The 19,223-nt window shown below is 42.4% G+C and overlaps 1 protein-coding gene across 2 annotated transcripts in view; it reads right to left on the bottom strand.

Annotated features, from left to right (window-relative positions):
- Positions 1-6,092: 6,092 nt before the first annotated feature.
- The window catches only part of WDR35 (WD repeat domain 35), a 40,980-nt gene continuing 27,849 nt past the window's right edge, over positions 6,093-19,223 (bottom strand). For both annotated transcript variants that reach the window (XM_044445203.1, XM_044445202.1), the window contains exons 21-27: positions 13,343-13,475; positions 11,883-11,993; positions 10,757-10,921; positions 8,814-8,954; positions 8,165-8,321; positions 7,337-7,577; positions 6,093-6,849 (exon numbers count right to left, since the gene is read on the bottom strand). In XM_044445203.1, the coding sequence (XP_044301138.1) occupies positions 6,696-6,849; positions 7,337-7,577; positions 8,165-8,321; positions 8,814-8,954; positions 10,757-10,921; positions 11,883-11,993; positions 13,343-13,475 (1,102 nt within the window). In that variant the 3' untranslated portion in view covers positions 6,093-6,695. The remainder of the gene's footprint in view (positions 6,850-7,336; positions 7,578-8,164; positions 8,322-8,813; positions 8,955-10,756; positions 10,922-11,882; positions 11,994-13,342; positions 13,476-19,223) is intronic.

Genomic DNA, 19,223 nt, shown 5'->3' with positions numbered 1-19,223 from the left:
CATATGAGTTTGGGGAGCCTTCAAATAATGTTTGAAGATCAGTTTCAGCATTTTAAATTGGGCCCAGAAAAAACAGGCAGCCACATTAACTGTACTGCGGCCTAAAAGCAGAGTTCCTCCACCTTTCTAGCTGCCATGTTGCACCAAAATTGTAGTCTCCAAGCTGGCTTTAAGGGCAGGCCTGCACAGAATGCATTTTAAGAATTTTAGGAGGTCTGTATCCTTTTCTCTTACTGGACAAAGCATTGGACTTGCCATCCTTATGAAGTGTGTCCTTATGAGGCACAGCCTTCTTATATTTCAGGGTGATTTGAACCATTCTGCTACCATTCTTCTCTGATATTATTTGCATCTGCTGATCATTGTCAGAATCTTTGTCAAATCGAGTGCCTATTTTCAGCAAAATTCTACTTGGTCTTTGGATGCTGGCATTTGGACTGAGCTGTATCTCTGAAGTCAACATAATTCTTACACATCTGAAATTAAGAGTGATAATGAACATTTTCTAAACCTCACCAGAGCCTGAGGACAAAGAGCAGAAAAGACTATTCCGCCTTCATGCAGCACTGGGTCCAGGCTTGAGGCAAAAATGTCTTCTGGTGGACCCACTCCTATGTCAGTGGGCCCCCTCCTCCTAACCAGAAGCAGTGTCAAACAGCTGTGTCTGGGAGCTACTAATTTAAATTTCCCACAGTGCCCGTGGTGTAGCATCACTTGTGGTAAGATGAGGCTATGAAGAACAGGGAAGATATAGGAATAAAGCAGGTTGCCCATCCTACCAAAGTGGTTGGCGTCCTTCAAATGTTATGGGAGCATTGTGGGAGCAACTAGGACACAGTGTAATAAACTGACGCCAAAGATGGGGGCGAGGTTCCCGCCAAAAGCTTCTCAGCTGTGGAAACTTCTCTCAGACAGGCTCCATGCAAGCGCAGAGCCCATACGTGTGATACACAGAGACCACCAAGAGGAACATATCAATCAGGCCAAGATTTCAGTACAACAAACCAGTGTGAAGCTCACGTTCTCTCCTCTGAGGGCCTGAGAAACTGCAGTTTTATCAGGGGCTGGGAAACTTTAAGTTTCTAGTACCCTCATAAAAGAAGTTTCCAAAAAGAGCTGGCTGGGACAAGGAGTTGTAGGTCTTTTCTCTACCAAAACATGCAAAGGATTCAGAATACAAAAGTATAAAACCAACTCACAGTATGATCTGAAAGGTATCGATATGTATGCAAGAAGCCCTGGTGGGTCTTATACAGGTTGTGTGCACCATGCAAAGATTAAATAGATTGTTTTAACCAGCAAAAGAACTCATCCCTAGTAAAATAAAACCTCGCCAAAATGAGATCAGACCTGAAATTATTACTTTTTCAAGCCTTTTTTCTCCTGAACAGGAATGTTTTCAATTCTTTTGATCATTTTTAAAAGGAATTTATTAATTAAAATGCAGGCATGGCACAGCACGGCACAACTTTTGGTATGTCTGCCTAATTGCTGTAAAAATCATTGACTTATCATATTTATTTTTATCAGGTTCCTTTCTGTATTGACTGTCTGGCTTTATAGTCACAGCTATTCTACTACTGCATTTCGATTACTGGGTTGACAAAATGGAGCTGTCCCAAAAAAAACTGTTTTTCTGATGCACTCTACAATTTCTATTTTGTTTTTTAAAATGTGCTTCTGGCATTTTTTCCCTTAAGAATTCACCATTTCATTTGACATTTTTCAATTTAGCTCAGGATAAGGGACAGAAAATGAACCAATAAACTATTTAGTGCTTTCCTGCCTTTAATGAATGGAGTATTAATTCTAATTCCAGTAGCATATTTCTTTCAGTTCACTGATTTTGTCCAACTTTCTCTGGCTATTTTATCTTTTGACCAGCTTCCTAGCCGGACTAACAGCTTTTCCATCCCTTACTAAAACTGAACTGTACACTCATCATTCCAGGGCATAACATCTGCTAAGTTATTGTTGGAGGTATCAGCTCCATAAGAATTATACAGAAGAGACAGGCTTAAGTACTCCTGGATATCAACTACTAAGGCTATTGAATAAAACTGATGATAATGTGAAGCATTGTTCTTGACACAGTACATACCTACAAAAATGGATTTTTAAAAATGAGAATGTTCTATATTGCTTATTAAAGCTCAGTGGTTTGGGGAAAATAACACACCAACTAAAATAGCCAATGAAATTAGCTGGCTCTGCCTTTGTTACTGCTGCAGTGATAGAGGCCCGAATTTCTAGACCAGGGTAGGTAATGTGGCACCCACAGGCACCAGTGCAGCCTGGACATCCTTCTTGGCAGATTTTTAAAAGTAGCCTTTTAACAAACTTGCAGTTAGGATTGCTATGATGGTGCCAAAAACTGTGGGTTCAAAGCAGTTATTTAGTGTGTAGAGGTTTGCCCCCAGCTTTACCTTGCATTCTTTGGAGAAGGTTATTTATCCATTGCCCAGCCTCCCATGGCAGCCATTTTGTGATGATGCTCAGGAATCTTTCACATTTCCAGATGTGCCCATGGTCAAAATTGGTTGCCTGTTTCTGCCTCTTGACCTTGTAAATACACATAAACATCTTACCACAAGACAGTAGGTTTGTGGGAATCTATTTGGTCTTTCATTAGAACCCCGAGGTTCTACCAGCTGCAGATGGGTGCAAAGTAGTGGGACAGAGCATACCTCTGAACAAACATTCAGACTTGTGCTTAACCCTGCTAGAACAGCTTTTCCCAATAGCTGCCTGCAGTCCATTTCTTATTAACATTTTATCGTGATTATTATTTGCTGTTTGCACTGTGCTAAAATTCCTAGCATAAAAACATGAACTGTAAGTCAAGGTGGCTAATAGTCAACCTGTACTTTAGTGGCTTGAAGCCTTTGTTTTGTTTCAATGGAGAAAGTCAAGTTAACAAATGGAAAATCTATTCACTTTTTCCCTGGGTGCAGGAAAGAAAATCAACTACTCCTTTCTATCTCTGAATTTAATTGTAGCTTTTAAGCTGGTTTAATTCAACTCTTTTGATTATAATAATTTGTATATGTCTGGCGCTGGATACACACAGATGCAACTACATCCCCCAATCTGGCTAAGAATCACTAGTGTGTGGACTCTGCTTAGAGGTCACTGAGGGAGGAGAAGGCTAAGGCCTCTTCTCCCCCAACACCATGACTGGATTCCTGTTCCTGGTGCTACTAATGTTCTATGTCAAAAGATGAAGAGAGCACCATGCAAAATTTGGCAGTATCACACTCTCAAAAGATGAGTTCCTGGCCATGCAGTGGTGGCAGTTTGTTTGCTTTTCCTTTTGCAAGGTAATAGTGGAAGACTATTTATGTACCCGTAATTACTGTCCCCACCACCTAAGCAGAACACATTTGGTTTACAGTCTGTCAGCATTTCCATTACACTCTCCCATTTTTTCCAAAGGTCAATAGCCATTAAAAGGCTGCCTCAGCAGGAAATGTGATATATATGCAGGCTAAGCTCTGTCTCTTTATGTGTTTTAGTTCCAACTCCATGAAGGAGAAACATACTTTCAGTAATTTATGTTAAAGCTTTGTCATCTACTCTTTGAATTGGCCTGCTGCCTGAAATTAAGATGTTGTAGCCTATCGGAAGAAAAACAACCTAAACACACAAAGACCTGGTTTGCACAACACAGCAGTCATGGTGGGTAGCTAGCCACGGTGAGCTGCCTTGACAGCCAAACTGATACCACTTCCTGTAGGATGGGTTGATTTTTGGCCAGAAGCCATTCTGATCATAGACAGCTTGTTCTATGGTTTGTGCAATCCATGATGGGTTGCTGGGTTGTCTGAAACTAGAACAAATTTGTCACAGGTTGCAACAATCAGCTAGTGAGCTGCTTGGCAGAAGTAGCAACAACTCCTGCCACGCTCCAAGCTCTTACCCATGCTGCCACCAATAGTAGTGCCCCCACTGTTACCAAAATGGCAGTTTGGAAAGAATGGCATTGCCTTTAAAAATGGACACAGAAGTTTCTCCATTATGTTTGGAGAACCAGTGTTATGAGAGCCAGTGTGGTGGAGTGGTTAAGAGCATGGGACTGGGACTCAGATGATCTGGGTTCTAGTCCCCGCTCAGCCATGGAGCCAACTGGGTGACTTTGGTCCAGTCACAGACTCTCAGCCCAACCTACCTCACAGGGTCGTCGTTGTGGTGATAAGATGGAGAAGAATAATGTAAGCTGCCTTGAGCCCTTTGTAGGAAAAAGGCAGGATATAAATCCATAAATAAATAAATAAATAAATAAATGCTTGTACATTTTTATAGGTCCTTTGCAGGTGTGCGAAAGCACACTTACAGTTGTCTGAGATGAGGGGTCTTGCTTGGTCCACTTCCTTATGTTATAGCAATCAGTGGGAGTGCTGAAGTGTAGTAGGAAAAAGACTGAGGTGAGACTGTATACAGATAGATTTGTGCACAATTTCCAGGAATGATTGCCCAGTTCTAAGCTGTAAGTGGGGGAAAGCTGCCAAGTCAGTTCTCAGCTGCAAATGGGCTTTGATTAGAAAAAGTGTAGATGCTCCCTGCCTGCAGTGAGGTCCTCAGGGTTTTGCAGTGCCTCCAGCATTTCCATGCATTCTCAAGATGCCTATCTTGGAAAAGTGGAAAAATCTGTCTCACTCCACTTTCAAAAGCAAGAGTTTTCTGACAGAAATTGAATTCATGAATCCCTGTCAGAATTCCCAAGTATTGTACACACATTTCATTATACAAATAAAGAAAAACATGGTAACATACAGCTAAGAATGAACAATGAAAGACGTAGATTCTTAAAATTTTTGAATGGTTGAACTCCTGGTATTTATCAGATTGAGTAGATATGAACAGAACTGCATTGTTTTATACTGGTATCAGAGATGCCATTTCAAATTGGAAAAAAGGAGACTAGAGAATTTTCAGGCATGTGTGAGGATTATATTCTAAGCTTAAGGCTTTTAGTTCTCGTTAACATTGAGAGTGCATTCCTGCCTTACCTGGCAGCAAGTCCTATCCAACTCAGTGGGATTTACTTCTAAGTAGACATGTAGACCATTGTCCTGAGATGCCAAAGGCAGGATTCAGGGAGGAAGGAAATAAAGACATGCTCTCTGCTGTGAGCACAGCGCTGAAGAGCAGATGCAAGGTAGCTTTCCAGCACATGCATCAAAATACAATGGCAGATGCAACAAAATCCTAATAGGAGGGACTGCTGTTCAGCCTTTTGAACTTGTGCCTTAATGAATGTCTGTTTTGATAAATGAAGCGTGTCAATAGCATTGCGGGGAATTTTTCTGGGGGTTATTTTTCATACCAATAGTGGCTTCTGAGGGGTGTACAGATGTCCACCAAAGGTTGCCTTGTTTTGTTGAGTTGGACTACTTTTTCAATTTATTCAGACATATTTGAACTAGGGAATTTGCTTTCAAAATTACCCATCAATTTCAGTGAGTTTAAAAATGGCACAGAGGGCAACATCTACTAGTCATGGTAGCCATCTATTACCTCCAGCATAACTTTGCTTTGGAGCATGACTGGGAGGGCGCCATTCATGTCGTTTGTGGGCTTCCACAGGCAGCTAGTTGGATGCCGTAGAAAGAGAATCCTGGGCTCAGCAGGTATTTGGTCTGATTCAGCAGGTCATTTATGTGCATTCCGCAATGGTAATGCCCACAGCTTGGCATGGTAGCCTATGCTCCTGAATTATTTTCTCTCTCTCAATTTTTTTTCTACACCTAAGTGCCTTGCCCTATATGAGATTCGTAGTCATTGCTGTTGATCAGTTAGTCATGATGAATCAAAGTCCCACTGACTAATTTCATGTGGATCCATCTTATTGTTGTGGGTCTTTCTCCCATCCCACCACTGTGTCTGGTTGTCACTGCTGTTTTCTGTGCTTTTTAAAATCAGCATTTCCCTTCTCCTGTGTTGGACAAATAAGGACAATGAGGAAGGGATTTTAGCTGCTTTGAAAGTGCTCCCTGTCAATCTATGATTGATTGAATATGCTACTTTGGATCAGGACATCTATGTTTAGATCCCAATTTTTGCAACACTTTTATGCTACTGTGCTTAGGAAGTGACATCAACAAAATTATTTAATACAAATTGTAATCTGACAATGACATTTTCATCTAAAAGGTTGCCTTTTCACACATTTTTTTTCAAGAGCTCACCATTTTCCCCTCTCCAATGTTTTTGCAATCTATTCTACCCAGCTTATATACAGTATACATAAAAATATCAATTTGTCAGGTACAGGGGAATTCCAAGGAGGACAGGGAAACATTCATTTATGTTAACCCACACAGAAGGGGATGGATCCAGGATTAGCCCCATTAGTTAAAACCAATTCAAGTGCCACTGATTTCAATTGGTCTGTTTTAGGTATGACTAAATCTCGGTCCAACTCCTCATTAACAGTAATATATATATATATATAATTTTAAAATATTTTACTGTTAAAATATATATGCTTTTCCAAGTTGAGGCTATTTTAAAGAAAGGATTCAGGTGGTCAATTTTTTACAGGAATGGATGAAACATTAAACGGCTTTTGAACATGGGATTATTCCTCACTGTAACCATTTTAATAGGGCTTCTGAACATCTTGATCATTTGCAAAGTGTCCATTTGCATGTCCTATGTATACCAATCAAGGCACAGACGTTTTTTCCTATTTATTAATAGGCCACTGAGCTGTGGCAGAGAGGGCAGTAGTTGAAGTTACTGATTTCTTGGGCTTGCACACAGTGCTTGCATACACTGCACATCCAGAACTGATATTCTGTGATGGGTCTTCCTGTAGCAACACATATTGGAAGCTTTGTTTCTCCCCTGTCAAACACAAACAAGAAAAACATTCTTTGAAAAATAACTCCTATGGCATTTACAGGATAGAGCAGTCCTACTGCTAATGAAAATATGAACAGTTCTAGTCAAAGCTATGTTTATGGTTGAGAATCACAAAATTCACGTTGCAACAGGTCTAAATCTATCCCAAATTAAGTATGAATTGTAATACATAATAGTTATTTTTGTAGTACTAATGCACAGGTGCAACATATAATAGGCATCTTCCAATGCCAGTAACAGGACTTTACCCTAATTTATTTGTGTAAAGGGACTTCCCCTGCTTTCCTCCCCCTTGACCCACCCCATCTGATCTGGAAGGTTTTACACTCTCAGGATCAGATCTTTGTGGGGACTGCAGGAAAATCCATGCCAGCACTGTGTCCATTCTCTTGGTGGACAGACACCACTAAATTTCATCAAAACTAAGGATATTCTACTGTAATCACAAAAAACAAAGCAGTAAGCTTACTCTTCAAGGAGACCGTCCAGCTCTGACTTTTTGTTATCTTTAGGATAGTGTTTAGTGAATATCTGTAGGGCAAGTTCTTCATATTGCTGCTTCTGATCTTGGTCAAGGTTTTCTAAGGATTCCAGTTTAACAAAAGCCTTTGAGCAGGTACCAAACGCTCTATTGGCACAAGCACAGAGAGCCAAAAGGCAATAGATCTCTACTGCAGGAATAATGTCTTCATAATCTCTCAAATGAAGGGCTGTCAGGCAGAGAATGTAAAGGTCACTTCATATGCTAAAAGAGACAATTTCATGATATGGCTATTATTTGTTCAAAAACTCATGACTTTGACCCAATTACTTTGATCCATATTCTCTCTAAACTCTGACATGCACACAGAGTTCTATTCACTCTAAAGGAAGCAATCCCATTTGAGCAAAAAGGATGCATGCATAGAGTGGACTTCTTTTTCTACTGAACTGGATAGAAAAATCATTTAGTATGAGGGACCTCTTGTGCACCCTATAACTTTCATATCTGCAAGACTGGAAAAGTATGTTACAGGTAAAGGTCACAAAGTTTTGTCAAATCTGTCAGTTGACAACACACATCATTATCATAGAGTGAGAGCTTTGGATACACAGTGGGGGTTCAGTGGGAAAAATACGGAATTGTGGAAAGCATGTTTGCTGTCTTAGAGAATTAAACAGGGGAAGTGGATACACTGATCTAAAGATGGGTTGTGTAATTCACTCGGAAACTGCAACCTCAGCCTTTGGAACAGGGTGGATTATGAATCCAATATCAAAATAGATCACATCTGAGAACAACAAGCAGTAATCCTACCTGTCTTCATTGCTGTATCTACATAACCTTCATAGAGCTGCCTTTGGGCTAGTATAAAAAAATGGTAAGCCTCAGCTCCTCGCCATGGATTATCAATTAGACGGGTATCTGAAGAAAGAACATCTTCCTCTAGTAAACCAGCTAATGCTGAAGTAGCCTGATAATGAAGATACAATGGAGAAAAGAAAGCATGAAGGCAAAGCATTTCTTTGTACTCTTATCATGCCTATTTTCTTCATAAAGATGCCCTAAAACTGAATTCATGCACTGTAATAATGTACAGTTTGCAATACAGTTTTTCAGGTATGAGAAGTCACTTGTACAGCAGCTACTGGAAACAGCTTTCAAAAGCAAGCAAGTTATCTCGTCCAAAGCAATGTTAACTAGTGGTTTTCTGCAGGAGTTGCAAGCAGAGGAATCATGTGTGTGGAAAACTTGTGATATGCTTAAAACATTTTCTTTTAATCTGATATCCCTATCAGGGCATTTTTGAAATTATGTTCTAAACAGAGAACATTTTTAAAAGAAGGGATTATGAAAAGGGGGTATTTGTTGCTGTCTGTATCATGAGCATTTTTCTAAGTATCACCCTGAAAGAAAGGTATGGCTTACTTTAAGTTGGCAGATGATCAAGGATGTTGCTATTTACCTCTGAAGCTTTTCCTTTGACTTTCCCCCTCTGAGCATTTTTCATTTGTTCATGATATTGTCCCACAAGTATAGCCGACATGACATATAGCTTTTTAACAAGCAAAGGTTTGGTCCTCTTTTTAGCTTCTTCATCTGCAATCTTTGAAAGACAGACATATACAGATTTTAAAAGTTAAGATGTTTGTTTTTGTTTTATTATTCAAAGGTAGAAACTTAAGACTCATAATAGGTGTATGTATATGAGAGAGCAAGTGAGCATGTGAGCACTTTTGATCCTGTTTATAAACCCCAGCCAATTGTGCAATTAATAATCTCCTGTTTCACCTGGAACCAGAAAGCAGGAGGCAAGCTGAAAGAGCAGCTGTCCCTTCAGTCTCTGAGGAAGCTACTGAGGAAGCTATCAGATCCAATCTGTAGCCAGCTGCAGCTCTGTTAGAAATTGCTGGAGCCTGCACAGAACTTGCGTTCTTTTTCTAGCGTGTGCAGAATCCAAGCTATCTATAAAGTGCCCTTTCCCTTCCCAATTTCCTATGGGCATGTCAATGTTACAGCTGTTTTAAAGGCCTCCAGTGGTGTAAAGCAATACATCAGGTAATTTAAAGGAGTCTGCAAGCCTTAGCATTTATGATGTGTGGTATAACTTGTCCCATTTTTCAAGGAATGGGTATCTAACCAATTTAACTTTTAGAAGGTCCCTTGTAGCTGATTTTAGGCAGTTCCATTCTCTTTCAGAAGCCTCCTGCATTTCATCTCACAATGTAGCTAAGAATCCTCTGATACTCAGGAAATAGTGAATGGCTTCAAACAGTACAGTAACTCATACTCAAAGGCTGAATATGGATTGAGTATGGGTTGCTACATAAATGTGGATTATTGAGTTGTCTGGATCCAAATGTGCCAATAAACCGTGGTTCATTAACCAGAAACAACTTAGCAAGAGAACCCATGTTTTGTTGTTGGGGTGTGAAATGCAGGGTTGTTTGTGGTTAACAATTTGTTAGCATGCATGTTTTTAGCAAACAACACAATAACTCATGTTTCAACAACAACCCACAGTTCAATGACACCCCACACTTAACTTGTAGTCAACCCCTGAGTATGGGTTATTGTGTTATCTGAACTCAGCCAACTAAGAATGTTCTAGCACAAAGCATTCTTGTACTTAGCCTAGGCTAGTGATGCAATCTTCATGTTTTCATGCAAAATGAAAAATATGTACCCTCTTTTGATACAAACCAGAAAGAAAAGTATTTTTAAGTATCAGGAAAAACAAAAATAAGCAACATTTGCAATAGGGAACTGCACCATCTAAGCAGTCTCCATGGTGTCCTATCCTTCAACTGGGGAATAAAATGAGGAATCCGCATCTGAAAGTTACATTGATTGAGCAACAGATATATTGATTAAAAACTTGCAGCCTGAAAGACCAATCTTACGGATGTATACAGAGAAAAAATCCTACAACTTCTTGCATGCTACAACCAGTATGACTGGTTGGAATGATGGGGTTTTCTGTCTAAATATGCCTAAGACTGCACTATTAGAATGTCAATGAACTGACCACAAGCCCTCAACTAGAGAAGTGTGTAGGAAAAGTCACACTTCTGGTGCAGACTGATGTTTGTGGCACAACAGAACTTGTTTCTGAAACTCAGAGAAGAAAAGATATAGAAGGTGCTCTGAGGCAGTGAAGGGCAGATGTTCTTGGCTGCTTGGACGTGCTTGTTTGCAGATAATGGATATCAGTGAATGAAAGAAAAAAATAATGAAAAGAGTGAATAAGTCCCACATATTTATTCCCATAAGGAGAACAATCAACAGGCAAAATGTACACCAGAAATGCAAATGTAAAAAACAAATCACTTCTAAACTCATTATATTATATTCAAAACATGTATGTATGTACCAGTAATTATCCTAGTTTCCCTTCTGTAACAATACCTTGAACATGAGCTTAGCAGCATCAAAGAAATAGTTGGCTTTCCGATACAACCCAACTGCTTCAAGGAGTTTGTTTTTTTCCAATAACTGAGATGCATATCTGGCAAGGAGGGAGCCAATCTCTTTCATATTGTGTTCCTTAGCCAGTTCAACAGCTTTACTCCACTAGAAGTAAACACAAAATACATGAGTCTGGAATCAGCTGGACAGAGCACAAAATGCATAAGTTTCAAATAAATAAATGCTAGTCCATTCTACACAAGTGCACATATAAGCCAAGAACTCAGTTATTATAAAAAGTGCTTTGCTGTTGGAAAAAATAGTCTAGGCCATAGGGTTTCAAAGCCACTATTAAATCTCTTTGTGGCAGCCTCCAGTGACACCCTCTGTGGTAAACGTTTTATAAATGCTTTCAGGAGGAGCCAAGTGGGAACAATCAAGCAGTATGCACCAGTTCTTTATTGCTTATTGTGATGTGCAAATGCAGCCATAGAAGACTACCTGGAAATCTTATCTAAAAATCAACCAGGCCCAGATGTATATGTAATGCTTTAATTAATAAACAAATCCATCTGTTTAATATGGCTTGGAGCTAATTTCCCTTCCCTGAATGGAAAGGAGTTCAGCAGGAAAGTACACTTCCCCTTATTTTTATATTTTGCATCAAGATCCACTAAGTGCAGTACTTCTCGCTCTTTCTCAGCAATTAGTTAGCAGCTAGGACCAAAGTAGATGTGACCTGAAACAGCAGGGATTGGGTCTCCCAATGCATTAATTTAACCCTTCTCCCATGTTGATTCTCTGGGCATGATTAACAGCAGCTTGTAAGTGATTAGCACTAGGGAATAAACATAACTCCCTACTATGGAACAGCATTTGTTGTGTCCCACCCCTTATCCTGCTGTCTGCTTTTTTGAAAATATATCATTGTAGTTTTCTCTCAGAAACACAAAATGAAATTATATAAACAGTTAATCAGTACAATTCCCTCTAACTATATAATAACTGAATAATTGTTATCTTGGCTATGAGATGCATGATATTAAGAGGCTATTAGAAAAATGATAGTGAAACAAACCACTAAGTCAACATGGAAAAAGCTGTTAGTACTGTGATGTATTTTTACCTGATAGAGATTTACACAGGTATCTACAGCATCTTTTGGTCTATTACATTTAAGAAAGCCTGTTACAGCTTGATCACACATGCCCACAGTAACAAACTTATGGGCTATATCCTGTAAGAGACATCAAAGTATCATTAAATTCCAAAAAAAGCAATCTTAAGTGCTGTTTAGATGCAGTAGCAGCATTTGATGACACTTCATGGGTTAATTAACTAAGGACTTGCTTGGTGCTGTTTAATCCACAAACATCCCCAAGTGCCCAAGTTTGTACATCACTGTAACAATAATTCATAGGTTGTTCTTGAGAACTGGAAGTGGCACATATCCTCACCATTCCTAGGTTAATTAACCCACAAACTACTGTGGAATGCTGCTGTCATATCTGAGCAAAGTCTTAGCCTGTAGTACCAAAACAGAAGAGTCCTGCACATTAAATACTAACAAATTCAGTGTGATAAATGCTGACAGGAGTCCTGTTTGTCACATGCTTAATTTCAGCAATTCCATACAGTACTACCTTCTCCATATTCTACTGTTCATATTTTTGACATATTGTCACAATGTTTGAAGTGCATTTCTCCTTCTTGCTTTATGATGTACAATGTGCTGTTTTCCTTTATACTTCTTTCTTACCTGTTTTTGCTTTACGTATGGTTGACATACATTCTACTGAAATTTGCTATATCAACTTAGAAAATTTAACATTCTGAGAAGGGTTGGGAGAGAATATGACTGAGGTTATTTCTGTCCTGAGGGCCACATAAGGTGAAAAGACCTTCATGTCTGTATGTTACTGTCACTTCCTTTTAAAACTTGAAACATAGTTTAGAATAAGTAATATGCATATAAAATCATAGACTATCAGAGCTGGAAGGGGCCATGAAGGCCATCAGGTCCAACCCCTGCTGTTGCAGGACACCAAGTTACACCATCCGATGCAGATGGCTGTGCAGTTTCTTTTTGAATGTCTCCAGTGTGGGAGCACCTACCACCTCTCTAGGCAGCCTGTTCCACTGTTGTATTGCTCTGACAGCGAGGAAGCTTTTCCTGATATCTAGTCTGAATCTGGATTGTCACAACTTGAACTGATTATTCCGTGTCCTACACTCTGGTATCAGCAAGAAGAGATCTTGACCTTCCTCTTTGTTACTGCCTTTGAGGTACCCCCCCCCCTCAGTCTTCTCAAGGCTGACATATGGTCTATTAATTGATTTCACATTTTATATACCGCTTACCATATTTAAACATATTTAAGTGATTTTTTTGCACAGTTACACGTATAATGAGTGGTTGGTTAATGGATGACACTGGGCTTTCCTTTCAGGAACAAAAATAGCCATTGCTTTCTTCTGGCATATTATTATTCTCAGTTGAATCAGACCACTGGTAGCACACATGGGATATTTTTCAGATGAAAACTTGCTTAAAACCACAAAAGCAGCTTTCTATTATAGACTTACTGGAAGCAACTTGTTGTTTTCTGGAAGTGAGTTAGCCAAATCTTCTAATGCTTGATAATCTTCTAGCATAAAGTAGCATTCAGCCAAACGTTCATGGTTTCTGCCTTGTACATAATATGGAACAGCATTTGACCTAAAATGGAAAAAACCTCTACTGATAATCTATTAATATTGCCAGCATAGTAATGTCGGGTAAGCATTCTTTCTTGAAACTCTCAATTTATTGAATTTGCTAGTGTCAGTTCTACAATAGAATAAATATTCCCATTAGTGGCAACATAGAAAAGAGCAGGTTGCTTACCTGTAATTGATGTTCTTTGAGTGGCCATCTGTGCATCACACATATGGGTTCTGCGCCTGCGCAGTGCCTTTGGCCGGAAGATTAATAGCTAACGGTTTTTGGCGGGAACTCCATTCCCCCTCCCCCCTAGTATTATAAGGAGCAGAGTATCCCCCATTTTCCAGTCTTTGAAAGACTGACGTTCGCTCCCTTAATAAAGTTATTGTCAGTATGGCAAAAAACCAAAACTTCAGTGGTACGACAAATAGCTAAAGAAGAGAAGGAAGTCGGACCACCCATGACACCAAGTGGGGTCAGTGGGTGGTTGTGTGACTGCACAGATGGCCACTCAAAGAACATCAGTTACAGGTAAGCAACCTGCTCTTCTTCGTCGTGGCCTCTGTGCATCACACATATGGGTAGAATAACAAGCTTACCCAAACTGGAGGAGGGAGGTGTCATCAACGAAGAATAGAAGAAAGAACAGCCCTGCCAAAAGAGCAATCTTGTCTGGCATGAACATCAAGTCTATAGTGTTTGGCGAAGGTACATGGGGTAGCCCAAGTGGCAGCTCTGAAGATGTCTTCCATCGGGACTCCCGATGCAAAGGCCGAAGAAGCAGCAACAGCCCTTGTAGAATGACCTCTTGGAGTAGATGGCAAGTCCAATTTAGTCAACTGGTAAGACAGAGCAATTGTTTTTACTATCCATTTGGAAAGTCTTTGGGAAGTGACCGAATAGTCCCGGTCGTGCTCCGAGTATTTAACAAAAAGTCTATTAGAGTGTCGAACAGACTCAGTCCTGGACCTATAAAAAGCTAGGCAATGACGAACATCCAGCATATGCAGAGACCTCTCTATCAGATTTGAAGGAGTTGGAAAGAATGCTGGTAAAACAATCTCTTGCTGCATGTGAAACTAAGTAGCGATCTTAGGAAGAAAGGACAGATCCAGCCGTAGAACTACCTTTTCCTTATGAAAATTCAGAAAAGGGGGGTCTACCCTAAGGGCACAAAGCTCAGAAGATCTACGGGCTGAAGTAACTGCTACGAGGAAAGCAGTCTTCCAGGAGACAAGGCGTAGATCAATTGTTGCCATGGGTTCGAAAGGGGGTCGAGTTGGTGCCTGTAAAACTACTGAAAGACTCCAAGTGGGCATTAGAGGTCTTATTGTTGGATGGAGGTTACCCAATCCTCTCAAAAATCTTTTAATCAAAGGTTGAGAAAAAATAGAGAAACCTTGTACAGTAGTAAGAAATTGCTGCTGTACATACTTTTATGGAAGAAGGTTTAAGTCCAGACTGGTGCAATTTGAAGAGGAATTGAAGAATCTGCTGAACCAACGCCGATGACGCCGGAAACAACTGAGATTCAGCAAAGCTGGAGAAATCTACGCCATTTCGCTGCATATGACTTTCTAGTGGATGGCCTTAATGCAGATTCGAGAATATATTGCAGATCTGGATGTAAAGTTTGTGAGGTAGAGGTAGTAGGGATTGCCGGTGGCGTTGACACCGGTGCAGCACATATGGTTATCGGATCCTCCAGGCAGTCAGTTTCAGCGACAATAGGTCTGGGTGTCGGATTGTTCCTTCCCTCTGGGTAATGAGATAAGGAAGAAGAAGGAGTTGAAGAAAATCCTCCCGAGAGATATGAAGGAGAGTTGAGAACTATGGTTGGTGTGGCCACCAGGGGGTTATCAGTAGCCCTGTGGCCCCTTCGTGAATGATCTTTGCCAACACTCTCATGATGAGGGGAATCGGTGGGAAAGTGTAAAAGGTCATGTCGCTCTAGGGAATCATGAAGGCGTCCCCGGACGACCCCTGTCCTATCCCTGCTCTGGAACAATAGTTCATGCACACCCTGTTCTGTTGGGTGGCAAACAGGTCTATGTCTGGCGGACCCCAGAGGTGAAACAGTCTGTCGCGAACCCGACGGTCCAGTTCCCATTCGTGTGACCGTGTCGTATGTCTGGTCAAGAGATCTGCTTCTACATTGTCCATGCCCGCAAGATGTAGTGCTAGAAGAGTGATACCTCTCGGTATGCACCAGTCCCAAATTTGTATCGACAGGCGGGCTAGTTTCGGGGACCGGGTTCCCCCTTGTTTGTTCAAATAAAAGACCGTAGCCATGTTGTCCAAAGTCACCTGGACAACCTGGTGAAGAAGTATATCCTCGAATGATTGCAGGGCTTTGAAAACAGCAAGAAGTTCCAGGAAGTTGATGTGGTTCCTGGAATCCTGGGGACTCCAAACCCCCTGGGTACGGAGGTTGGAGCAAATGGCTCCCCATCCGAGAAGAGATGCGTCGGCACTGAGGGTTACTGTAGGGTACCGAGGTCGAAACGGGACACCGACATTTAAATTGGCTGATTCTGTCCACCATAACAGGGACTGAAGAACAGAGGACGGGAGCTGAATCCATCTGGTGGGTGGATCTCTCTGTGGTCGGAACATCCTGTTGAAAAATAACTGGAGAGGGCAGAGTCTGAGTTTGGCATGCGGAACCACGGCGATGGATGCAGCCATGTGTCCCAACAGGCTCTGGATAGATCGGGCAGGGACAGTCCTTTCTCGTCGAATCCAAGAGATGCACCGAACAATAGCATGTTGTCTGTCTTGAGGAAGAAAGGCTCTTGTCAACGTAGAATCCAGCCGGGCGCCGATAAAGTTGATCGTCTGTGTAGGGAGAAGAGAAGACTTCTGTTAATTAATGCAAAGTCCAAGGTCTTGTAATAGAGCACAAGTAATATCAACAGCACGAAAGTCCTGCTTTAGTGTCGGAAACCAACAACCAATCATCAAGGTACGGGTATATCCGAATTCCACGTAGTCGAAGGTGTGCGCAGACAGGAGCCATACACTTCGTAAAAACTCTTGGTGCAGTGGCTAATCCAAATGGTAACACCTTGAATTCATAGATTTCAGAGGCTACTGCAAAACGAAGGAAGCGCCTATGACGTGGATGTATTGAAATATGAAAATAGGCATCCTTCAAATCCAGCGACGTGAACCAATCCCCTCTCCCCAGCAATGGAAGGATATTTTGGAGCGTGGTCATCCAAAACTTCTTTGGTGTTATGAATCTATTGAGAGCTCTCAAGTCCAATATGGGTCGGAGACCCCATCTCGTTTCGGGACCATAAATTATCTGGAATAGAATCCGTGGAGTCCTTCCGATAACGATAAGTGACGAACAGCTCCTTTAGTAAGGAGTTGGTGAATCTCATCCAACAGTACTGACGAGGTCGGTGTAAAACGGATAGGATTCGGTGATGGAACAACGTCGACTTCAATTCTATATCCGTGCTGGATGATGGATAACACCCACCCGTCAGATGTAATGGACTTCCAAGTGGAGAGCCGACTTTTCAGCCGGTGCCCAAATGAGAGAGGGGAGGGTGAAGTTGGGAGGAGAGGAAAGGTTCGCTTGTCCCATCAGCGCTGTTGCCTATCTGCTTCGAAGCAGCGGCGGCCCTGCTGGAAGCGCTGGGACGGTTGCTGTCTGTGGCGTTGCTGGCATTCGTGTGGTTGTTGTTGCCGAGGTTGGTACTGTTGGCAGTATTGTGGGTGGGACCATGATCACTTACGTCGAGGCTGGGACTGCAGTTCCATACGACAGGCCGTCATTCTGGATTCGTGGACCATTTTAGTTTACTATCCGTCTTCGCATTGAAGAGACCAGATCCGTCGAACGGCATCTCCTCAATTCTCCGCTTCATTTCTTCTGGAAAATTGCATTTACGCAACCAGGCGTGTCTCCGGAGAGAAATGGCACCGACGAGCGACCTCAAATCAGAATCAACATGGTGCCTTGCTGCAGAAAGTTGCCAATGATAGTGTCTAGGCGCTGCATAAGGAAGTATTGATAGCGTGCCAGGGTCGCCTCGTAATTTGAAATTCGTAATCCAAGGCCAGAAGCCGCGTATACCTGGCGGGCGAGGGAGTCAACTTTTCTTCCCTCATTGTGAGGCGAGGTGTGTCCACGTGCTTCCCGGCCCTGAGAAGATTCCACAACAACCGAGTTTGGCTTGGGGTGACAGAAGAGGAACGGGATGTCCCTCTCCCGAACCATGGATTCATATTTACGTGAAGTCGGTTGTGGGTGGGCCGGGAGGTCCCATGGCTGAGTCATTGCCTGCCGCAGAGTCATTAAAAACAGCAAGGCGATAGAGGTGGATTGTTTGCCCCTGACCACATCATAAAAACGGTCAGTGCTCGGTCCCGGTTGTTGGTGGGCTTCGATGTCGAGCGACTTCACCAGCCTGGCCATTAACTCGTTGAAGGAGATGTACGGTTCTTCAGGTGACCCCGGGCCTTGCGAAGTAACCGCTGCATCTGGTGAGGTCAAGTCAACCTCGGATTCATCCGATTCCATCCAGTAAGGAGGTGGGACACTGGAAGAGGAATCTCCTGGGGACTCTGATCTGCTGCTCTCTCTAGATGGAGCCCTCGGGGCATCTCTGGGTGTAGAATGGAAACGATCCCAAGGAGCTGGCGGCGAGGATCGTCCTCAGGAAACTGGGTAATAGGCCACAGATTGGTACTCTTCCCGTCTCGGAGTGGAGTATCGGGAATGGTACCAGTCATCGGATCTGGCATCCAAAGAACGGCTCCTATGGCTTCTCGAAAGAGAGATGGCAATGTTGGTATCCAGAGGGACGGGCGGCATTGGTATTGGTGACTGAGCTCTCAGTGGGGAATCTCTTATTTCACCATCCGAGATGGAACCACGCTGTGAATCCTGAAGGAGTTCGGCTGCCGGTCGGCGCGGTGAGCCTGGTGGAGTAACCCTCATAGCCGCCTGGATGGTTGGGACCAAGGGGGTTGGTTCCGTGGCCGGAGTCGGGATCGAGGAGGTCGCCGAACCCGAGTGGCGATGCTTTGTATGCTTGGGATTCCTCGGTTTCTTAACCGGCTTGCCAGCCTTATCCTTTTTGACCTTCTTATGCACAGGATGTTTGTCCGGATCACTGTGCTTCCTCTTCTCTTTTTGTTTCCTTGGTAGGGAAACGGGCTGATCAGCCATGCTAGGAGCACCTTCTTCAGAAGTGTGTAAGGGTGGAGCAATGGAGGAAGAGGCCGGGCGTTGCGGCAGGTCGGCCGAAGTTGGACGGCCTTCGGGTGGAGCCACAGTTGTGGGAAGCTTAGCCACCAGCCGGTCCGATTGGAGGAGAGCCTGGTCCCACAAGAGCTTGCGGAGGCGGTTCTCCTGATTCTTCCTCGTCTGTTTGGAGAAGGCTAAGCAGTGGCCGCATTTATCTGTCCTGTGCCCTTCCCCCAGGCAAAGGAGGCACAGGTCATGCAGGTCCGCGGCGGGCATTTTGGAGCCGCACTTCCCGCACTTGCGGAATGCCACCCGTTGCACCATCATAGAAAAAGAAGAGAAGGAGATAGTAAAGTGGGAGAATAATATTTTGGGGGGTTTTTTTTTATAGGAACGAGAGAGAAAAGTGAAAAGCAAGAACTAAGTGAAAATACTAACAGTAACAGGAACAAGGGAATACTAACTTGGTAAGGAAAAAGGGAAGTTTTTCAACAAGTGAGAGGTAAGTAATGATCTAAGTGAGAGCGAAGCGGCACAAGGCACAACGAATGGCGGCC

The sequence above is a fragment of the Varanus komodoensis genome, unplaced genomic scaffold, assembly GCF_004798865.1.
Source record: "Varanus komodoensis strain SLA01 unplaced genomic scaffold, ASM479886v1 scaffold47, whole genome shotgun sequence".
Taxonomy (NCBI): domain Eukaryota; kingdom Metazoa; phylum Chordata; class Lepidosauria; order Squamata; family Varanidae; genus Varanus; species Varanus komodoensis.
The sequence above is the reverse complement of the archived record's forward strand: the minus strand, read 5'-3'. Positions and strand labels throughout refer to the sequence as shown.